The following is a 24,394-nucleotide window of genomic DNA, read 5'->3' as shown; positions in this document are numbered from 1 at the left end:
GGTCTACAGGTTGCTATGACATGCACTGACCACCAGGGGGCAGACAGTTGACTGGTCGACCAGTCGCTATGACATGCACTGACCACCAGGGGGCAGATGCTCTGACCGGTAGGTTAGCTAGCTGTTGGGGTCCAGTCAATTGGAACTGAGCATGACGGGTTGGACACACCTTGGAGCCATCCCGCGGTCCCTCCCTGGCTAGCCAACCTCTCCAGCCCTGATTGTGCACCACTGGGGTCCCTCGGCCTGGCCTGCACCGTGTCGCAATCCAGGACCCCTGGGGTGGTGTTGTAGAACCGGTTTTGGCCCGATCCCTCAGGCCAGGCTGAGGGACCCCACTGGTGCACAAATTCATGCACCGGGCCTCTAGTATGATATAACCAGCTGCTCTTAGACTACAAGCTTGTACTGTGTGTTACTGTATAAAAGACATGAGATTAAATCAAGCACAGGAGAAAATGATGCAATTAAGAGACTACATAAACACAATATGTATGAGGCTGCTTCCAGCATAACATGGCATTACCATTTTACAACATTTTTTAAAAAATATATTTTATTGATTTTTTTTTTTTTTTTTTTTTTTTTTTTACAGAGAGGAGGGGAGAGGGATAGAGAGTTAGAAACATCGATGAGAGAGAAACATTGATCAGCTGCCTCCTGCACACCCCCTACTGGGGATATGCCCGCAACCAAGGTACATACCCTTGACTGGAATTGAACCCGGGACCCCTCAGTCCGCAGGCCGACACTATCCACTGAGCCAAACCAGCCAGGGCATAACATTTTTTAAAATAATTAGAGTACACTCTGAAATAATGATAGAAAGTATAGTATAGTAAATACATAAACAATAACATAGTTGTTATTATCAAGTAGTATGTACTGTATATAATGTACGTGCCATACTTTTGTACAACTGGCAGTGCAGTAGGTTTGTTTACACCAGCATCACCACAAACATGAATAATATGTTGCACAATAACATTATGTCTGCAACACTGCTAGGTGATATAAAATTTTCAGCTCCCTTACAATCGGATGGAACCACTGTCATTTATGCAGTTTGTCATTGACTGAAATGTCTTTATATGGCACATGACTATATCTGGCTTATTTAGGTTGTTAGGGTGAGAGAAATTATCTCATTCAATTGTCTATGAACAAAGTGGAAGTAGAACTTCTAAGTGTCTCCTTTTGTATTTGTTTTTCAGATTAATATATTTTGGTGGCTATGGGTGTAGGAGACACAATGAACTCCAAGACTGTTTTGATGTTCATGATGCATCTTGGGTAAGAGAGTAATCACCATTTACATTTTCCTCTAATTTAGTGTTTGCTATCTTAAAGTTTTTAGAAATAATGAGCCCACTCTTTCTCATTTTCATTTTCTATAATTGACTATGAAAAAAAAAGTGTTTTCTCTTTTGAATTTGGATTCAATTAGAGGAAGTTCTATCACCTTCATGGCTACTGAAAGAGTAATTTCTTTTCTTACATAGTTAATCACTTATACCTATTGAAACACAAGTAGAGGCTTCTGTTAGACAAGTAGAGGCTTTAGCGCAACTGAGAAAAACTTGCCCATAGGTAACCAGAATGGCTATTGCTGACATATACCTGCTTTTAGATATGTGTACTAGAACTAGTTGTAACTCTTATTCAGGAGTGAGTGAGTAGTGATATTCATTTCCTACTTAATCTTACTGGTTAGAGAATAAGCTATAATTAATAAAAGTAGTCATAATGTATAAAAATGAAATATTTTAAAAGATAACTTAAAAAAATTGATCCACCAAGATGCACAGTAACTTTTACTAGCATACATTATTATTGTACATTATTAATGTATATGAACATTTTGTGTATATCTCCTTGTATGTGGGTATTTTAAAAATTTTCCATGTCTTTACATTTTTTTAGCTTTTAATATGAAATATTTTTAAAGCTTTGCTACTTAATAGTATTACTGATAATTTTCAGAAATAAAACTTCCCATTTTTAGATCTATTTTTACTTATCAGTGAAATCTCTCATTTTTTTCTCTCTTAGTACAGTTAGGCTAATGATCATGTTCTGAAATTTTTGATGTATAGTGGATTTTTTTGGTTTAGATTCTAAACTAAGTAAAATTTTTAGTTTGACAAGTCCTGACAACAATGATGTGTTCCTCACCTACAGATAAATCTGGTATAGAGATAAGCTGCAATAGAGGATTTTAGCAATCTGGAAGATTCTAAATACAGTACAACTGCTAAATCTTTGCTTTGATGATATTTTTGTCTCTTAGAAGACAAAGAAGAAAGTGAGCAAATTTTACCTATAAGAGCAAATTGCTTGATTAAGTAGAGTTGATTGTAACTTTTTTGAAAAAGGATTCATAGTCACCTAAAGTTTCTAATAGCAAAGATTAGGGATTCTAAGCATGTACTTTAGAAAAACAGATTTTAAAATATAAATATCCTCTGTAATGTTATTTTTATTTTTTAAGATTTTTTTAGAGAGAGAGAAATATCAATGATAAGAGAGAATTATTGATTGGCTGCTTCCTGCATGCCCCTTACCGGGGATTGAGCCTGCAACCCAGGAATGTGCCCTGATCCGGAAGCAAACTGGCAATCTTTATGTACATGGGATGATGCCCAACCAACTGAGCCACAGCAACCAGGGCTGTCCTCTCCAATTTTAAAAGAGACAATCCTTTGAGGGAATTGGAAAATTGTTAACAAGTAAATTATGACATCCTGCAAGCGATACTATGAGAAGAGAAGTTGCTGAGTGACACTGCTCTGGTCGGGGGACCACACTTTGTGAGCCACTGCTGTATGCATTAGCTTTATGAATATGGTAACAGCTTTATTTTTGTAAAAGTGTCTATTATTTAACCAGTAAATATTCAATAAAACTATAACAATAATCTAAAAGTTATAAAATCTTTTATATATTAAAAAAATTTTGTTTTAGGAAGAGCAGATATTCTGGGGATGGCATAATGATGTTCATGTATTTGACACAAAGACACAGAATTGGTTTCAACCAGAAATTAAAGTAAGTAATATAAAATGTTATTTTTATATTTATTGATATATTTAAAATACATTTTAATTAAGTTACTTGGATTTTAATAATTGAGTTTGTAATCACATACACAGGGTTTCTCTTGAGTACTATCACTAATACTATTAATTTTTTATCACATATTTTTTTCCGGATTAGTTAAGGGTTTTCTAGAAAAAGCTTGTAAAGAGGTGCAATCATTATTGTTTACCTACAAGTGTGATGCCCTGATTTAAGGAAGGTTCTTTTCTTTTTTCTTTTTTTTTAAAAAATATATTTATTTTATTGATTTTTTTACAGAGAGGAAGGGAGAGGGATAGAGTTAGAAACATCGATGAGAGAGAAACATGGACCAGCTGCCTCCTGCACATCCCCCACTAGGGATGTGCCCGCAACCGAGGTACATGCCCTTGACTGGAATCGAACCCTGGACCCCTGAGTCCATAGGCCAATGCTCTATCCACTGAGCCAAACCAGTCAGGGCAGGAAGGTTCTTTTAAAAAGTCCTTTTGTAAACCAAGTGCAGGATTTGTAAAAACCCATGTTTTCTAAACCCTTGAAATCAGGTCTATATGCAATTGTAGCATGGCAAAAATACATTATTAATATTCTTTCATATACTTGTAAGCAAACAGAAATCCAATTCGTTTAAGCAGCAGTGAATTCTCACAGCTGGGAAGTATATTATGGCGGAGCTCACACAGTGGAAGAAAGCTGTGGGGATCAGGAACTGGAGCAAGTTACTCAACACCAACACTTTCCATCTCTCTTTGTCTGCTCCTCCCCATTTCTCATTGTATGCTAGCTTTATTCTGTTTACTGCAGACTGGATGGCTCATTTAGGAGGGATTATGGCCCCGGGCACACAAGCAGTTCTTCCTTTTGGTGCTAGAAAAGGACTATTAGTTCTAGAAAGGACATGGTAGAGGGTATCAGTTATTGCTGTTGAAGTTGAAAAAACTAAACTTGCATTTTTTGGGTATTTTTTCTCTCTTTATTTTATTTTAGTTCTTTTCCATCACTATTTATCCCCTCTATGCCCTCCTCCACCTCCACCCACCACCTACCTGAATTTGCATTCTAATTGTGTCATGAAAGACCTGTGTGCTTTAGACAAGCCATTTAGTGTGTCATCTGTAAAATGGAAAGGTGGAAATGTTTTCCTTCATGGGGTTTTCACCTCTGTAAGAGCAATATACTAGTAACAGGGATCTTTGAGTTATTTTCAGTATTTCAAACAACCTAATAAACATTGTGCATTACTTATGCAGTTAGGCACACACATTCATACAAATGTTATTTCTTTGTTTTTGTTTGAAGTTGTGTGAACTCAGTTTATTCAGAAGCTTTGGTTTGCTACTAAATGTATTTTATATGTTAAAAGGAGAAATTCAATATTTATTTCATAATAAATCCTATCTAATAAAAGAGTAATATGCAAATTAATCATCACTCTGACACAAAGATGGCAGTGCCCATAGCCACAGGATGGCAGTGTCCAGTCCTCTCAGCCCCGTTGGAGTACTTCAGTCCTGGGGGACGGCCGCTGAGAGCAGGGCCTGCTTGGCCATCGCCTGTGGTGACCCGGGAGCGGCCAAGCAGGCCCCCAGACCGCACACAGCAGGGCCTGCTTAGGTGTCGCCGGCACCGACCTGAGAGCTGCCAAGCGGGCCCCGCAGACAGCAGAGAACCATGGGGAGCGGGCCTAATCTGTCAGTAGGACATCCCCTGAGGGCTCCCAGATTGGAGAGGGTGCAGGTCGGGCTGAGGGATCCCTCTGCCCCCTGTGCACGAATTTCGTGCACCAGGCCTCTAGTATATTTATAGTAGAAGAATTATTCCAAATTTCAGATAAGAGATGGGGTAAAAATGACAATATTGTTTTGCTGGAAAGACTGGGAACCACAACTCAAATGGTTCTCTCTCATTTATGTAAGTATTCTGTAGGTACTATCTGAATTATTTCTTACCATGTTGACTTCAGCACAGTTACTAGATAAACCTGAGAAGTCTAGGGAGTTATGATATTGGATGTAGAGCTTAAGTTTCCTATGCTCACAATTGGTAGCCAATGAGCTGATAATGTAGGGTTCTTTCAGAACTTGGAATGAAATAACATACACAAAGACACCCACCAGGAACACATGAAAATTATGCATAAAATTTTTCCTTCAAATCTTATTCATCTACTCATTACACTCTCTCTTTTCCCACCAATCCAAAACTTCTCTGAAGTAAATATCTAATATATTTGTTCAAAGAAAAGTATAGAGAAGTATTACCAGTTATTGTGAAGAGTTTTAGGAAGAGATAAAGTACTATTAGTATAAGCCAAAAAAATGAAATTTTTATTGTGGCATTTGAAGCACCAAGAGTTCTGGGGGACAGATTTAATTTTTTAGAGTCTCTGGGATCATCACACTGTGCATTGCTCACTTAATAATATTAACTTTGTGTGTGTATGTGTGCGTGAGAAGGGGGAGTGGAAGGAAGAGGGGAGAAAGAGAATCTTTTAAAATGTCATTTTAAAATCCTTATTTTTAAGCTAAAACTTACACAAAATATTATTTTTGCTAAATAGTCTCAGGCATTTAAGAAAAATGCCTTAAAAAGTAAAGATCTGTGTGAATAAATTTCATTCTCTTTTTAAAAAAATCCTCACCCAAGGATATTTTTGCATTGGTTTTTTTAGAGAGAGACTGAAAGAGAGAAATATTGATGTGAGAGAAACGCATTGATTGGTTGCCTCCTGCACAAGCCCTGACCAGGGCCCGTGTCAGGGAGGAGCCTGCTACCAAGGTATGTGCCCTTGACTAGAATTGAACCTAGGACCCTTTGGTCCATAGGCCGACACTCTAGCCACTGAGCCAAACTGGCTAGGGCAAATAAATTTCATTCTTGAAGAGTATAGTCATACCTCACAGGTATTACAGATTTCAGACCACTGTAATAAAGTGAGTATTGTGTAAAGTGAGTCACACAAATGTTTTGGTTTCCCAGAGCATCTAAAATTATATTTACACTGTACTGCAGTATATTAAGTGTGCAATAATATTATATGTAAAATACTTTATATCTAAAAAATACCTTAACTAAAAAATGCTTTATTGCTAAAAAATGCTACCCTCATGTGAGCCTCCAGCAAGTTTTAATCTTTTTGCTGGTGGAGGGTCTTGCCTGGATGTTGATGGCTACTGACTGATCAGGACTGATCAGGTGGTGGTTGCTGAAGGTGAGGTGGCTGTGGCAATTTCTTACAACAAGACAACAGTGAATTTTGCCACATTAATTGATTCATCCTTTCATGAATGATTTCTCTGTAGCATGCAGTGCTGTTTGATAGCATTTTACCCAGAGGAGAACTTATTTAAAATTGGAGCCAATCCTTTTAAACACTGCTGCTTTATCAGCTGAGTTTATGTAACATTCTAAATGCTTCATTGTCATTTCAGCAGTCTTCATAGTATGTTAACCAGGAGTAGATTCCATCTCAAGAGACCACTTTTCTCATCCATAAGAAGCATCTGCTCATCTGTTAAAGTTTTATCATGAGATTGCAGCAGTTCAGTCACATCTTCAGGCTCCACTTCTAATTCTAGTTCTCTTGCTGTTTCACCACATCTGCAATTACTTCCTCCACTGAAGTCTTGAACCCCTCAAAGTCATCCATGAGGGCTGGAATCAAATTCCTCCAAGCTCTTGTTAATGTTGATGTTTTAACCTCTTCTCATGAATTACAAATGTTCTTAATGGCATCTAGAATGGGGAATCCTTTCCAGAAGGTTTTCAATTTACTTTGCCCAGATTCATCAGAGGAATCACAATATGGCAGCTATAGCTGTATGAAATGTATTTCTTAAATAATTATTCCTTCATGGGCTGCAGAAAGGATGCTGTGTTAGCAGGCATGAAAACAACCTTAATTTCACTGTACATCTCCATCAGAGCTTTTGGGTTACCAGTTGCACTTTCAATGAGCAGTAATATTTTGAAAGGAATCTTTTTTTTTTTTTTATGCCACATGAGCTCCTGGCAGCCTAAAGTCAGGAGTAGCTTCCTTTTATTTTTTTTAAAAAATATGTTTTTATTGATTTCAGAAGAAGAGAGAGGGAGAGAGGAATAGAAATATCAGTGATGACAGAGAATCAGCCTCCTGCATGCCCCCTACTGGGAATGGAGCCCACAAGCAGACATGTGCCCTGATGGGTATTGAACCATGACCTCCTGGTTCATGGGTTGACACCCAACCACTGAGTCACACGGGCAGGAATCTTTTTTTCTGAGCAGTAGGTCTCAACAGTAAAATTGGGCTTAAAATAGTCAGTAAACAATATTGTAAACAGATGTGCTGTCACCCAGGCTTTGTTGTTCCATTTATATAGCACAGGCAGAGTAGATTTAGCATAATTCTTAAGGGTCTTAGGATTTTCAGGTAGTCTACAAGTATTGATTACAATTTAAAGTCACCAGCTGCGTTTAGCCTGTCCTTCGAAGCTTTGCAGCCAGGCATTGACTTTTCTCTAGCTAGGAAAGTCCTAGATGGCATCTCCTTCTGATATAAAACTGTTTTGTCTACATTGAAAATATATTGTTTAGAATAGCCACCTTCATTAAATATCTTAGCTAGATTTTCTAGATAACTTGCTGCAACTTCTACATCAGCATTTACTGCTACACCTTGCACTTTTATGTTTTGGAGATGGCTTTTTCCCCCTTAAGCCTCACAAATCAACCACTGCCAGCCTTAAATTTTTCTTCTGCAACTTCCTCACTTCTTTCAGCTTTCATAGAATTGAAGAGAGTTAGGGCCTTGCTCTGTATCAGGCTTTGGCTTACGGGATGTTTGGTCTGCTTTGATCCTATCTCTAGATCACTAAAACTTCCTGAATATCAGCAATAAGAACGTCTCACTTTCTGATCATTGATGTGTTTACTGGAGTAGCTCTTTCAGTTTCCTTCAAGAACTTTTCATTTTCTTTTCTTTTTTTAAATATATTTTTATTGATTTCTGAGAGGAAGGGAGAGGTAGAAACATCAATGATGAGAGAATCATTGATCAGCTGCCTCTTGCATGCCCCCTACTGGGGATCGATCCCACAACCTGAGCATGTGCCCTTGACCAGAGTCGAACCAAGGACCCTTCAATCTGCAGGCCGACGCTCTATCCACTGAGCAAAACCGGCTAGGACAAGAACTTTTCATTTTCATTCACATCTTGGCTAACTGTTTGGGACACGAAGCCTAGCTTTCAGCTTCTCTCAGCTTTCGATCTATCTCCACTTTTGACATGCCTTATTCACTAAGCTGAATCATTTGTAGCTTTTGATTTAAAGTGAGAGGCATGTGACACTTGTTTTCACTTGAGCACTTAGAGGCCATTCTCGGGTCCCTAATTGGCCTAATTTCAATATTGTTGTGTCTTAGGTAATAGGAAGGCCTGAGGAGAAGGACAAAGATGGGTAATGGCCAGTCGGAGCAACAGTCAGAACACACACAACATTTATCTGTTAAGTTTGCTGTCTTACATGGGTGCTTTTCTTGGCACCCCCAAAACAATTACAACAGTAACATCAAAGATCACTGATCACAGGTCACCATAACAAATCCTATCGAATAATAGACAAACATGGTAATTGACCATACCTTTGCTATGCCTCCCATTGGCTAATCAGCATGATATGCAAATTAACTGCCAACAAAGATGGTGGCTAATTTGCATACTGCAGGCAGGTTGAGACAGCGTCATCCCACCTGCCCTGCCACCATCCGGGCCTGCTATCTGTGACCCCGTGCAGCTGGTGTCCTGTGTGCAACCCAACCCGGGACAGCCGGGTGGGGCAGTAGCGATCTGCCCCTGTGTGACCTGACCCGAGTGGTCGGACGGGGCAGCGAAGGCTTGAAGGCGGCTTCGGCCGGAGTGAAGGCCTGGGTCCCGGGTGCCGGAGGAAAACCGGTGCCGGAAGCCAGGGTAAAGGAAAGCCTATTGCACGAATCTTTATAATAATAACTAGAGGCTTGGTGCACAAAAATTTGTGCACTCGGGGGGGGTCCCTCAGCCCGGCCTGTGCCCTCTCGCAGTCTGGGACCCCTCGGGGGATGACCACCTGCTGGCTTAGGCCTGCTCCCCGGGGGATTGGGCCTAAGATGGCAATCAGACATCCCTCTGGCAGCCCGGCAGCCCTCGGGGGATGTCCACTTGCCAGCGGGGAGCAGACCTAAGCTGCAGTCAGAAATCCTTAGCTCTGCTGAGGAGGCAGGAGAGGCTCCCACCACCACCGCTGTACTGGCAGCCATCAGCCTGGCTTGTGGCTGAGCAGAGCTCCCCCATGTGGGAGCACACTGACCACCAGAGGGCAGCTCCTGCATTGAGTGTCTGCCCCCTGGTGGTCAGTGTGTGTCATAGTGACCAGTCATTCCCAGTCCTTTTGCTGTTAGGGTCAGTTTGCATATTACCCTGTTACTATATAGGATAGAGGCCTGGTGCATCGGTGGGGGGCAGCTGGTTTGTCCTGAAGGGTGTCCCGGATCAGGGTGGGGTTCCCGCTTGGGTGCCTGGCCAGCCTGGGTGAGGGGCTGATGGCTGTTTGCATCTGGCCACACCCCCTTCTGGGTGGGGGTCCCCACTGGGGCGCCTGGCCAGTCTGGGTGAGGGGCTGAGGGCTGTTTTCAGGCTGGCCGGTGACTGAAACTCCCAGCCTCTCCTTTTTTCTTTTTCTTTTTTATTCTGGGATTTATTTACCTTCTATAATTGAAACACTGTTGCCTTCACTGGCACTCCCAGCTCTGAGGCCACGGACTGCTGAAAGCAGGTATCTGGGGTGTGTTTGGCTTCCAAATTGAAACTTTGTTGCTTTTGGAGCTGTTGCTTTCGGAGCTCAGAACCGGGCCGCGGCAGGCGGGGAACCTTGGCTTCCTCCATCACTGGAGCAAGCAAGCCTCCTGCTCGCTTCAGCTTTGTGGCTGCCAGCCACCATCTTAGTTGGCAGTTAATTTGCGTATCTCGCTGATTAGCCAATGGGAAGCATAGCGGAGGTACAGTTAATTACCCTTTTTGCCTTTTATTAGGTATGATAACAAATAAAAATAAATATAATAAAAAGAGTTTGAAATATTTTGAGACTTACCAAAATGTGACACAGACACGAAGTGAGCAAATTCTGTTGGAAAATGGCATTGATGGACTTGCTTGATGCAGAGTTGCCACAAACCTTCAATTTATAAAAAAACGCAATATCTACAAAGCGCAATAAGGTGAAGCACAATAAAACGAGGTATCTTACTATTTAGAGCAGTAATTTTCAACCTTTTTTATTTCATGGAATGCATGAACTAATTACTAAAATTCTGCAACACACCATATATATATTTTTTTGCTAATCTTACAAAAAAATTTCGTATAATTTTGATCCATTCACACCAGACATCTATTGTTGTAGCGACTGTTGTCATTTTCTCCCCATTGATTTTTAGAGAGAGAGTAGAGGGAGGCAAGGAGCAGGGAAGAGAGAGAGAAACATCAGTGTAAGAGAGACACATCAATTGGTTGCCTCCCGCACGTGCCCCAACCAGGGTTGGGATCAAACATGCAACCTCAGGTATGTGCACTTGACTGGGAATCAAATCCACCACCCTTTGGTATGTGGGCCAGTGCTCTAACCACTGAACAACAGCTGTTGTCATTTTTTTAAAAAACAATCCTTTTAAAAAAAATAATATATTTTTAAAATACGTTTTTATTGATTTTAGAGAAGAAGGAAGAGGGAGAGAGAGAGAATCATTGATTGGCTGCCTCCTGTAAGCCCTACACTGGGATCAAGCTTGCAACCCAGGCATGTGCCCTGACCAGAATCGAACCCAGGACCCTTCAGTCCACAGGCTGATGCTCTCTCCACTGAGCCAAACCAGCTAGGGTGTCAGTGTTTTAATTTCATAATCTAAGAAAGAAGAGGTCAGTGTCCCTGGCTAAAAAGTCAGGTATTGCATGTTTTAAAAATTCTTATGGCACACCAGTGTGCCTGCTGCGGCACAGCGGTTGAAAATCACTGATTTAGAGTGGAATTCACATTAGGCTTTCTAATGGAATTACATAGGTAATGGTAGCTTAGCAGTCACGTATTTTTCATGCTAAGCATAAGAGTGTGATTTCACAAGTTTCAAGTTTTGCACTGTTTTCTGGTCTCTGCTTGCAGGGTGGAGTCCCACCACAGCCACGAGCCGCACATGCGTGTGCAGTCCTTGGAAATAAGGGCTATATCTTTGGTGGACGTGTTTTGGTTAGTATAATCTTTTTATGTGTGATGCTTCTTATAAGAACATATCCTCTGAATTTATAGAACAACTGAACATTAAAAAAATCTAGAAATAATAGTGTCCTTCAATAACTTTTATCCTCTGTTCCCAAACAGACCATACATGAATCATCACAGATAAATCACATTTTAATGAGGAGAATCCTTCACTTTAGTGTATTATTAGAAAAGTTTCATTTCTTATTATCTAAATCCTGTTAGTTTAAACTCATTTCTTCCTTTCCCCCTTGACACATTAATTTGATAGCTCTATGTTAACTTTATTAGTGCTAAGCATTGTTTCCCAATATATAAACTTATGATCTTAAGTAAAATAGAGATAATCTACTTTTAATAAAAACTACTTTAAAAACAAAATTTTAGCTTATGAAAGATGTAAAACACTGACCAGTTTAACACACTTTTATTTTAGCAAACTAGGATGAATGATTTGCACTATCTAAACTTAGATACCTGGATTTGGTCTGGAAGGTAAGTATGAAATGTGTTTGTTTTTACCTATAGGCATTTCTGTGTGTGTCTGTATATGTGTGTGCACCATAATCCAAATTGGGGTCTCTAAAACTGAATTATTATATTTTTCTCTTCAGATAATATGTCTAAGCAAAGAATATATAGATTAGAGTTTGTTTTTTAACCCAACTATATAAAACATGAGAATACTAGCAGTTGAAAATTGATTATGTAAAAGTACTGGTTTTATATACTATGTTCTTTAGGACTGGTCAGTAGAAGAAATAAAGGAACAGTTGAATAGGGTCATCACAGGTGAACAGATAATGGAGTGGATAAAAGTCAGATTTTATTTATGGCTCATAATCTATATTTAGCAATAGAATAAATATGTTTAGCTATCAATTCATCTATTCATGTAATGAGATGAACTCAGAGCTATATATTATTTCAAAGTATAAATGCTATAAAAAATGAAACCACAAGAGTGTAAAAAAAGCAGATTACCTATAAAATCTTGCCATGGAGAAGGCTTTTCTAAAAATGATATAATCTCAAAATTCATAAATTAAAAGATAGGTTGATAAAACTACTTAAGAATTAATTATTTCTGTGTTAAAAAAATATACCACAAAAGTTAAAAGGCAGATTGGCAAATGCAAACAAAAAATAAGTTAGAAGTAATATTTATAGTATTTCTTTTTGATGTTTTTTTGAATTCCATAGTATTTTTTATTTTGAATTTTTCTTTTTAATTTTTTTATTTTTTGAATTACACTATACATTTAATATTATTTTGTATTAGTGTCATGTGTTCAGCAAAGTGGTGAGACAGTCATATACTTTATATAATATTTGTAGTATTTTTAACAGAGTGGGCTGAGATCTGCAAGAACTAAGTCAGTAAAAAAAAAAAAAAAAGACAAATAATCCAATAAGAAAGTGGGCAAAGAACATGAATGAGCAACTCAAAAAAAAACATATAAATAGGCAAAATTATTTTTAAAAAATGTTCAACTTCATAGAATATTAAAGAAATGGTGCCGAAACCGGTTTGGCTCAGTGGATAGAGCGTCGGCCTGCGGACTGAAAGGTCCCAGGTTCGATTCCGGTCAAGGGCGTGTACCTGGGTTGCGGGCACATCCCCAGTGGGAGATGTGCGGGAGGCAGCTGATCGATGTTTCTCTCTCATCGGTGTTTCTAACTTTCTATCTCTCTCCCTTCCTCTCTGTGAAAAATCAATAAAATATATTTAAAAAAAAAAAAAAAAAAAAAGAAATGGTAATACTAATAAAACTAGTTTTCACTATCAGATAAAAATAACTACAAATGACCAATGTGTGCCAGGTTGTAACAACATAATTAGAAGAAGTATAAATTGGTACAGTTTTTCTGGAGGGTAGTCTGGCAATATGTTTAAAATAGAAAATGGAATTTCTACTTTGATCCAGAATTTCTCTGAAGACAATAATTGGACAAGTATATTTATGTGCGTGTGCATACACAAAAATGTTTATTGCAACATTATTTATGAAAACAAAAACTTGAGATCAACCTTCATGCTCATAAGTGGGGATTGTTTAAATCATAGTACATCTGCCCAAAGGGCTGCCATGCTTCCATTAGCAAAGGAATCTACTTCATGGAAATATTCTACGACGTTCTAGTAAAGTGAAAAAAATTACAGAATGGAACATATCCCATTTATAATTTTTTAAAATATATTTTTATTGATTTCAGAGAGGAAGGGAGAGGGAGAGAGATATATATATATAGAGAGAGATATATATCAAATGATGAAAGAGAATCATTGATTGGCTGCCTCCCACCATCTGGGCATGTGCCCTGATTGGGAATGGAACCTAGTCCTCCTGGTTCAGAGGTCGATGCTCAGTCACTGAGCCACTCCAGCTGGGCCCCATTTATAATTTTTAATAAATATTTATATGCACATTAAAATCCAGACACATATACACCAAATTATTGTTTCTTATTGCTGGAAAACAGGATTATATAAAACATTAAATATTTTTGTGGTTGTTGAATGTTTTCAAATAAAAATGCTTTTTGTAGTAAATAAAAACAATAAATAAAAATATTTCCAGTTTGGAGTAAAGCAAATAACATCTTCTACCAATGGCCCATGTTCTTCTGGAGCATTCCAGGATGCTGGAGAATGGTGCCTTCTTACCTCCTAAATTAGTTAAACTTGTGTGCTTATGTTTTTCCTTCTGTTTCTATTTTTTAAGGAATAGAACAGTATTTGTTTGTAACCTTTAGTAGAGTTTTTTTCCTCGATCTGGAATGGCTTGCATGCTTTTGTTTTGAAGCTAGAGTAAAGAGAATGCTTTGGGAAAGTCTACAACAAATAGACCAAGTAAAAACAACAACAAAAGCCCATAATACCATTGAGGAAATCTGCTGAAAACACAAAATTAAACATGAAACAACAGTTAAAGGTTATAGCCATGAAAATAATTATGTTGAAACACTTGAGGAAGTTGTATTGATTAACCAACAAGAATGATGCTGAGTATGCATTGTGAATTAACGGGGAATTAATTTTTAATCTGTGTTCTATGACCAGGTAGAATAGACACTACGTGAAAAGGTTGTTTAAACTCACCAAATAATTTTTAAAAATTTTAAATTAGTGAGAGCAGTTTTTCCCTTTAAGATTATTGAAAACCATTTATTTTAACTAACACAGCACCTAGATTTTTATATTTATATTTTTGCCACAGGATTCCTATTACTGGAGAAAACCCTAAACATCGATCATGGCATACTCTAACACCAATAGCTGATGATAAGCTTTTCTTATTTGGTGGACTAAGTGCGGACAATATTCCATTAAGTAAGTGAATCATGTGTAGCCTACAGTTATTATCTTTTTTTTTTTCTAAGTTGTATTTTATACTTAAGGTATAGTCCTCTTTTTCTGATTTTATGCTTTACCTTTATTTTACCCCCCACTATATGCTCGCACCGAGCATTGGAACTGGAAGACCCCTTTGCTTCTGTGGCCTGGGCTCTCGATGTTCTCCTGTTCCTAGGTGTAGAGAGAAGGAAGGGTGGTTGAACCAGGTGAATTAAAGCCCCTTTCAACTACAGTAGCCTACGATTCTATCTCCTCCTGATTTTTCATCCAGATGCTTATACTGTAGGCTGGAATGGAGATTAGAAGAGCAGCCTTTCCAGAATGCTCTGGAAATATGAGGTGGGAAGGCCTGTTGCTTCTTTCTTTGTTCCCAAACTACAAAGGAAAGTGATTAGCTAAAAATTTTAAAACTCCTGTCACTGCTGATCCCAAAGGTTTTGAAATGCAGTTTTTCTTTACGCAGTAAAATTATGCCATCAGGATAGACCAAGAATATCCTTTCTTAGTTTGACATGCTAAATGTTGTGTACTAGTATTTTCTTAACTCAAAAGTTTTCTATGGCTAGAGATGTTTTCGTTAAGATAACTTATATACAATGAAAACAATTTCTATAATCTTATATAGGATTTGGAAAAAACTGTATCTTTTTTAAAAAATTTATTGAGCATCAACTGTGTATATTGCAGTCTGCTGGCCAACAAACTCCAGAGGTTGATTGGAAACAGCAGTTCCTAGTAGGGGGTGTTAACTGTTGCAGAATATTATGCTTCTTCAGTTTTTGGACCTTTTAATTAAAAGAGATTTGGAATCTGCCCTACCCGGGTTGGCTCAGTGGATAGAGCATTGGCCCATGGACTGAAGGGTCCCAGATTCGATTCCGATCAAGGGCGTGTATCTTGGTTGCAGGCCCTGGTCAGGGCGCGTGTGGGAGGCAACCAACCAATCTATGTGTCTCTCTCACGTCAGTGTTTTCTCTCTCTATCTCTCCCTCTCCCTTCCACTCTTTCTAAAACAATCAATGAAAAAATATCCTTGGGTGAGGATTAACAAAAAAAAAAAGAAAAAAAGAAAGATTTGGAATCTAATAAAAAAGCTAACATTTACCCATTTCAGTAGAGGTTGTTTAATGTCATATCTTCATGAGCCATTAGTGTTTTTACTTTCTTTTTAAAAAATATATTTTTATTGATTTTAGAGAAAGAGGAAGGGAGACGATAGAGAGATAGAAACATCAATGAAAGAGAAACATCGATTGGCTGCCTCCTGCATGCCCCTCACTGGGGATAGAGCTGCAACCCAGGCATGTGCCCAACTGAGAATTGAACCGGTGAACTCTTAGTTCATGTGTTGACGCTTAACCATTGAGCCATACTTGCTGGGCAGCATTATTGTGTTTAACTCCTATGTGCTGGTTTTTGGTCTTTGACCTGGGGAATTAAGTGTCCTAATTCTTTAAAAAGTGCTTTTTTTATTTTAAATTAACTTATTTTGCAATTATAGTTGATATACACTATTATATTAGTTTCAAGTGTAGAAAAAGTGATCACCCTGATAAGTATAGTACCCATCTGTAAATGCCCTAACTCTTAGTCCAGTCAATTTCCTCCTTTATAGATTCAGCTTAAGATGTGGTCATATGTGTCTTACATAATACTAAGAAATAATTTTTAGTTTTGTTGACGGTGATAATGGCATTGTTATGTGACAAAGCTGTTGTAGGTATGTAAACAAAATCAATTTTTTTAAAGTAATGCTTACTGAAGTATGTATGGGGAAAATAATCAAAGATTTAGAATTTGCTTTAGAATAACTGAATAACAACAATAATAAAAAGAAATAAATGGAGCACATATGACAAAATCTGGATAGTTGTTGAGTCTGGGATATGTGTGGGTTCATTGTTATGTTTACTCTACTTTTGTATATCTCTGAAAATTTTTATGAGAAAATATGCATACACATTAGATAGCTGCATAAATGTAGCGTGATAAATTTGGATAAAAATTAAAATTTTATTCCAAAGACCTAATCTTAATTTTTGAACTGTCACAATATTGCAGGTGATGGTTGGATTCATAATGTCATAACAAATTGTTGGAAACAACTGACATATTTACCTAAAACAAGACCCAGGTAAGTTTAGAAGTTGATAAATAGTAAAATAGTTAAGAATTTTTAAAGTATTAAAATATAGCACTGAATTTATAGTGTTTGCCATTAAAACCATAAATCACCAGGAAGGATGTCTTTCAAATAAGCTTGATATTACCTAAATAATTTAATTATCATTTAAATGATATCTGATTGTTAGAAATTATCTATTCAGTTTCTACCCATATTTGCATATTTGAAACTATTATTCTTTTAGGTAAATGCATAATCTTGCCTGATAAATACGAAAAGGCTTACGAAATTGAAAGTATAGAATGTTACTATTTTTAGTAAGTAGACAAGAATGAGGATGGCTTTAGCAATAGTTACTTGTTGATGGAAGAGGTTGAGAGCAACTTAATGGGGAATTTGCTTTTATGTTGATCAAGTAGATGGCAGGTTATTATTTTTCTGTATTAAACTATCTTAATGTTTATTAATGTGAATTTTTTAAAAAACATGTTAGTTATTTGTGGTATATTATAGAGTATAATTTTCTACAAAAATTGTAGAAATAATATACTATTATTAGACTACAAAGAAAACCATATTAATACTATAATGCTTTTTTTAAAAATATGTTTTTATTGATATTTAGAGAGAGAGAGAGGAGAGGAGAGGGATAGAGAGATAAAAACATCAATCAGCTGCCTCCTGCAACCTGGGCATGTGCCCTGACCAGGAATCAAACGGGTGACCTCTTGTTTCATGGGCCAATGCTCAGCCACTGAGCCACACTGGCCAGACACTACTGTCATTCTTATTTTTTTTCTAATTTGATTGATGGTATAATAAAGATATATTCATAGGAAATTCAAATTTAGCACATTATAATTATTATAGTTAGTAATAGATTTTATTCTTTTTCATGCCATGTTTTTCAGTTTTTTTACTATAGATTATTTATACTAATGTGAAGTCAACTTAATGACATGCATTTCAGTAATTTAATGTATAACAAATAACTTGAGAAAGAGACCTGAAAATATTTAATATATCTCATTTTATATCTCTATGTTAATATGCATAATATATTTAGAGTTTATCATAATTATATATATGATTCTTATATTTTTATATATAAAAATTCATTGGAATATATTACTTTAGCAATTCTGGATCTTTTGTAATGTGTATTTTAACTTAAAGAGTTTTATATTAAGATATAGGAGCTCAGAATTCTAGTCCTTGCTCAGCTACTAGTTAGCATTTTGGCTTTGGGAAAGTCACTTACGAAACTGAGCATCATTTTCTTCATCTGTGAAATGAGGGACTTGGACTAGATAAGCTCTTTGTTCTCTTCCATTTGCTTGATTATATGAATGCATTAATTATAGACTAAAGTGGTAGAAAGAATGTTTAATTTTTAAATTGCTATTTTATATTTAAATCCTTAATGATTAAAGTAATACAACTGTGATCAATAATATACTAGTTAGAACTGAGCTATGTAAAGAGATTTTTTTTAATTCAGCTATGTGTCATGTAAATAATATGCTTTATTAGCATGTTTAGGTGATAAGTTTAGAGCAGCTGTGAGAGGACAGAAACTGTCAGTCTGTAGGAAAACATCAGGTTGCAAGCTAGATGTCACCAAAATCCAGGCAGGAAAGGCTTTCCAGTGTTCTCCGATGCTGCAGTCCAGGCCAGAGTTTCCATAAGGCAGATAAGACAGAGGCAGAGCTATCTTCAGGTATGAGGTGAGGAGGAGAACAGGTGGGATACAGTTTAGTGTAAGGAGAACATATATGTGTGTATATACTAATTTTTTTTTATAAAAGTGAGAATGTACTTAACATCTATGTGCATTTTGTGCAAACTTTTCCAAGCTATAATTTGAAATGTAAGCTGCCCAATTCTCCTCTTGTAATTAATTCTACAGCAGGTTTCTCAACCTCAGCACTATTGACATTTTGGACCAAATTATTTATTTTGAGAGGCGTCCTATGCATTGGAGGATGTTTAACAGCATCTGGCCTCTACCCACAAGATGCCAGTAGCACTGCCCCCACCCAGCCTGGAGTTATGACGACCCAAAATATCTCCATATATTGTCAGATGGCCCTGTGGGGACAGAAGTGCCACTGGTTGAGACCCTACAGTGTTGCACTCTCGTCTACAGGTCTCTCCTTAGACAAAACGACGCTTGGTTGAGAAGCCACCTATCTAGCCATATCTGATCCTCTGTGTAGATAGCTGTCAGCAAAGAACTTTCTTAAATGTCTAAAAGATGTCTAACTAGGCGCTGGTCTTCAGAGCAGTAGGTACTGTTGTATCCCGTGAGCATTGCCAAGGTTATGTGACCTTCTCTCCAGTAAGTTAGGCTATTCTCTCCCACATGTGAGGACTTCATCATATCCCATCTCCTTTACTCAGTCTCTCTCCCCGTCCCCTTTTCTGACTTCACGACATAATCTGGGTGTTACGGACGATCTATATGAAAGCACGGCCTAACGTACAAGTTGGAGAATCGGGCAGAGCACTCCCAAACAAAGTCTCCACTGACTCAGTTCCGCCCGGGGGCCTGGTGCTTTTGTCACTGCTTGTGGCGTGATTGTTTGAGGAAAGGAATGGATTTAACAAATTGTGCATAATCCCACTGTTTGCACGTGTGGAAGTTAAGTAAAAGGATTAATGTGCTAAAAATAAGTTATGTGATAATAAAATAAGTAATTAATGTAATTGTAGAATCTGTTGCATCAGCAATTTGGTGTGTTAAGAGAAGTAATCAAAGTACTCTCAAAATCAAAGCAATGACTTTATAAACCCTCAATTTATTTTTAAAATTGAGAAATTTATGTGTACTTTTTTTCTGAGAGTTTGAGCCCCAAGAAATACTGAACTTTTTAAAACCATGAAACGATCCTTGGTAAATACTGTGAAACTGAAGATGGATATGAGCTATCACACCATTTTAAAAAACACATTAGATGCTCCACTCCTTGATGAATGATTTGTTTATTTAATTACTGAATAAATTATGCTGGCATTTTGTGTTTGCTTTTGTTAATCAAAAGTTTTTGGTCTACTACTGGATGCAGAACACCATAGTGGGCATTTTAAAAGAGAAGCATAAAATTCAATTACCCAAATTCCAGTGATGTGCTGGTAAACAGTTTACACTGCTTCCCATAAAAACAAACCAGAAAAAGCCCTAATTTGTAGCATTTGCTGATTTCCACCATGGCCATTTCAAGCTACCAGCGTGTCACTGAACAGGGAGCTGGATAGCGATGTGCCCAGCTGGCTTTAACGAGCCGAGAAACCAGCTCCAGCACACTATGGTGGCAACGTCTGGCCTTAAGGATCTTAGAGTTTTTGTGGGGAGGTAAAGACACATACATCAACCAAAGCAGTATATAGAGGAGTTTATCTTCAAATGTAAGATAGATTATAAAATGAGCACAAAATGTTGACAGATGCGGAATAGAGAGGGTGACAGAGCCAGTTTGGGTTGCATTTGGGAATTTTGAGTCTTTTTTTTAAGGCCCCGAGAGAGTGACTTCTCATTCTAGACTAGGAAATCGGGTGAACAAAAGCCTAGAGACATCTAAGCTTCACTCTTAGGGACGCAAGTAGATGAAGTTGGCTGAAGAGAAGGTTCATTTGGGGAGAGGCAAGAGTTAGTTTTATAGGAAAAAGAAATAGCTGTTGGTCATAAATATTAGGAGAAGAAAAATGGCACAGGTGCTTCGTGATCAGGAAATGTCATCTTTAAAAATATTAAATAGCAGCTATATAGTGAGAAAGATTGGAGGCAGAAAAAAGAGGAACATGTATGGTATTCTGTACCCAGAGTGATAGTGTGACAATGTAAATGAAAAGAAAATGCCAAATTGGATTTGTCAGGTGATGGGGGCAGAGAGAGCAGGAAAGAAAGAGTCAAAAATGATGAGGGCAGTAAGATGGCAGATAGTAAGAAAAAGAATGGGAAAGGCGGCTATTTCTGTAGGTCAGTTCATTTCTATTTTTATTTTTTTAAATACTTTTTTATTGATTTCAGAGGGGAAGGGAGAGGGAGAGAGAGATTGAAACATCAATGATGAGAAAAAAATCATCAATTGGCTGCCTCCTGCATGCCCCCTTCTGGGGATTGAGTCTGCAACCCAGGCATATGCCCTGACTAGGAATCGAACTGGTGACCTCTTGGTTTCTGGATCAATGCTCAGCCACTGAGCCACACCCAGCTATATTTTTTAAATTATTTCATTTTGTGACTAAAATATTTCAATACCTACGTGATAAAGAGATTAGTAAAAGATTGGGGGATATAATGGGAAAGAGTTAATGGGGGTCATCTCTTTAATTGAAATTATATGATTTAATGAACTCTAGAATTGAATCCTCTGATGATTCTAGAGCAGTGGTTAGCAAACCACGGCTCACCAGCCACATGCGGCTCTTTGGCCTCTTGAGTGTGGCTCTACCACAAAATACCACGTGCGGGTGCGCACGTACAGTGTGATTGAAACTTTGTGGTCCATGCGCAGAAGTCGGTTTTTGGAAAGAAGATAGACGAAACAAGTATACAAGATGAGTGTGGATGGGAGAGTTGGAAGGGGTCGACCTCAGCAAACGTACCAGATTGAGGACGTTTTTAGCAAAGGCCAGCTTAGGAGTACCCTAATTAAGTTAATAACAATGTACCTACCTAGATAGTTTAAGTTTAAAAAATTTGGCTCTCAAAAGAAATTTCAATCGTTGTACTGTTGATATTTGGCTCTGTTGACTAATGAGTTTGCCAACCACTGTTCTAGAGGAATGTTTAAAATCTATCCTCTTTTGAAAGAGATTACATTTTAGAGTGTGCAATTGAAAATTGATTAATATGTGATATACAGCTTCTTCCTTGGTAGTATTTCACTCTATTTATACTTCTCAATCATAGGTTATGGCACACAGCCTGTTTGGGAAAAGAAAATGAAATAATGGTATTTGGTGGGAGCAAAGATGATTTACTTTCCTTGGATACAGTAAGAAAATTTCCTATCTAAATATTTCCTCTGAGTAATTGTGTTAGTCACCCTAAATGGTTATTCAATTATGCGCATCTCTCACATTGCAAAATATGGAAGGCATGAAGTGGGCCTCTGTGGTGTGACTACTCTTCAGAATAAGTGGCTGTGGAGAAGCATTTAGGATATTGTTGGTTTACAAATCAAAATAGGGCTATTAACTTCATTAATCAAATTATTAAGAAGAGCTTTTATAATTTTATGGAATTAAAATGCTTGTAAGTAATATTTGATACATATGAATATATAATGTATATTAGTACTTAGTGTAGTAAGTACTCATGAAATTTTCTACCTAGCACAGTGGTTCTCAACCTGGGGTCACGACCCCTTTGGGGGTCGAACGACCCTTTCACAGGGGTCGCCTAAGACCATCGGAAAACACATTATAATTACATATTGTTTTTTGTGATTAATCACTGTGCTTTAATTATGTTCAATTTGTAACAATGAAAATACATCCTGCATATCAGATATTTACATTACAGTTCATAACAGTAGCAAAATTACAGTTATGAAGTAGCAATGAAAATAATTTTATGGTTGGGGGTCACCACAACATGAGGAACTATATTCAAGGGTCGCGGCATTAGGAAGGTTGAGAACCACTGACCCAGCAATAACTAGAATATCATCATGTTAGCTTTTAATGCAGTTATTTTTATCAAAAACCTTGACAACTTCTTTTTATGTTGATTAGGGTCACTGTAATGATTTGTTGATCTTTCAAACACAGCCTTATTCACTACTCAGGTAAGCAATTTTATCTTTCATATATATGCTATTAATATATGATAATTTCTTCCTCATTTTGGGAAAGCTTTGTAATATTTTTCCCCCTAACAATCATCCAAGGATATGCTATTATTGATTTTTAGAGAGAGAGGAAGGGAGGGAGGGAGAAAGAGAGAGAGAGAGAAAGAGAGAGAAACATCTACGTGAGAGAGAAATATCAATTCGTTGCTTCCCGTGTGCACCCCGACCTGGGATCAAACCGCAACCTTTGGTATATGGGATGATGCTCCAGAGCAGCTTTGTAACATTTTTCAGGTAGCTTATGACTTGAATTTAAGAAAATGTTTAAATTGCCCTAGCAATAGCCGTGGCCAGTTTTGCTCAGTGGTTAGAGCGTCCGCCTGTGGACGAAGGGACTCAGGTTTGCATCCCGGTCAAGGGCACCCTTCCTAGGTTGCAGGGTCCCCAGTCCTGGTGGGGGCTCGCGCGGGAGGGTGCGAGAGGCACCATTCGATGTGTCTCTCACCTCGATGTTTCTCTCTCTCCTCCTCCTCCTCTTCCTCGTCCTCCTCCTCCCCCGCTTCCACTTTCTCTAGAAATCAATGGAAAAAAATATCCTCGGGTGGGGATTAAAAGAAAAATTTGTCCTAAGAGTATAATCAAATTTGTAATGATGAACCAACCATACACCAATGTTATTTTTAAAACTTAAAATACACAGTATAGTCATATTTTTGCTTAGCTTGTAAAATTGCATTTAGTTCATATGGGAATATTAAACATACTGTATTTCCTTGATTCTAAGCCTGATTTAACTTCTCTGAACTCAGAGTGTAAACACACATAGATGCATTTAATTTAGTAGAATGTTTTATATAATCCCAAAGCTGTTATTAAATTGGTGCTGTGACTTATAGTGTCTTAGCTCATATACTTCTGCTTTAAAAGGAGTAAATACAAAGTTTAGTGGGAGGATTGTGGAAGAAGACCCCATTTCTGCCTGAGAGAGTTGGGAGGAAGGATTTGAGTAAAGTAAAAGTTGCCCAGTGAAGAACTGTAGGTTTTTTTGCAGTAGGAATAACATGGGTGAAGGCATGAGAGAGAGAGAGAGAGAGAGAGAGAGAGGGCATGCTGTATGCCAAGGACCGTACTGTCACTTCCAGACGTTCTACAGCTTGAACCACTTGAGCACCAATGGACTAGCTTAAACCGGACCCTCCTGCAGTCTTTCGTAGCTGCTCGTTCCGTTAGTGAGTGTTTCCCGCACTTGCTGCACATTACACTCTCATTGGAACTTTAAAACACATTGATGCCTGTGTTCCACTCCCACAGCTTGTGGTTTCACTGGGCTGGGGTGTAGCGTGGACTTCAGAATATTTGAAAGATCCCAAGGTAATGCTATTGTTCAGGCAAAGTTTTGAAATAGATACTGTAATGATTTTATACTGCAGAGTATTGTTACTTAACTTTTGCCATGAACATAACTGCTTTCCCTAAGTAGATTGCAAGTTCCTTATATCCAGGGATCAAGAAGTACAATATTCAAGTACCTACCATAAGACGGCATGGTGCTATGAAACAAAGTCACAACCTTCCCCGTAAATTGCTGATAATATAGAAGGCAGGCATTCAAACAACTATAGTAGAAAAAGGGGAAGGGCGGGGGGGACCCAAAAAATGCATTTTTAAAGATTGAAGGGAAGCCATACAATTTTTATTTTCCCCCACCCATTTTATTTATTTTGTACATATTTGTAAGAGGAATGAAAGATAGGAAGAAGTGGTGATAAGT

The 24,394-nt window shown here is 37.8% G+C and overlaps 1 protein-coding gene across 1 annotated transcript in view; it reads left to right on the top strand.

The window, feature by feature from the left end:
- The window catches only part of KLHDC1 (kelch domain containing 1), a 58,077-nt gene that overhangs the window by 24,617 nt on the left and 9,066 nt on the right, over window positions 1-24,394 (top strand). Inside the window, exons 5-12 of the mRNA XM_081086525.1 lie at window positions 1,215-1,293; window positions 2,965-3,048; window positions 11,247-11,330; window positions 11,779-11,837; window positions 14,564-14,676; window positions 16,762-16,834; window positions 21,741-21,825; window positions 22,568-22,620. Of these exons, the coding sequence (XP_080942651.1) occupies window positions 1,215-1,293; window positions 2,965-3,048; window positions 11,247-11,330; window positions 11,779-11,837; window positions 14,564-14,676; window positions 16,762-16,834; window positions 21,741-21,825; window positions 22,568-22,620 (630 nt within the window). The remainder of the gene's footprint in view (window positions 1-1,214; window positions 1,294-2,964; window positions 3,049-11,246; window positions 11,331-11,778; window positions 11,838-14,563; window positions 14,677-16,761; window positions 16,835-21,740; window positions 21,826-22,567; window positions 22,621-24,394) is intronic.

The sequence above is a fragment of the Myotis nattereri genome (assembly GCF_964212035.1).
Source record: "Myotis nattereri genome assembly, chromosome: 1".
Classification (NCBI taxonomy): domain Eukaryota; kingdom Metazoa; phylum Chordata; class Mammalia; order Chiroptera; family Vespertilionidae; genus Myotis; species Myotis nattereri.
Note: the sequence above shows the minus strand (reverse complement) of the source record. Positions and strands in the feature narration are given on the sequence as shown.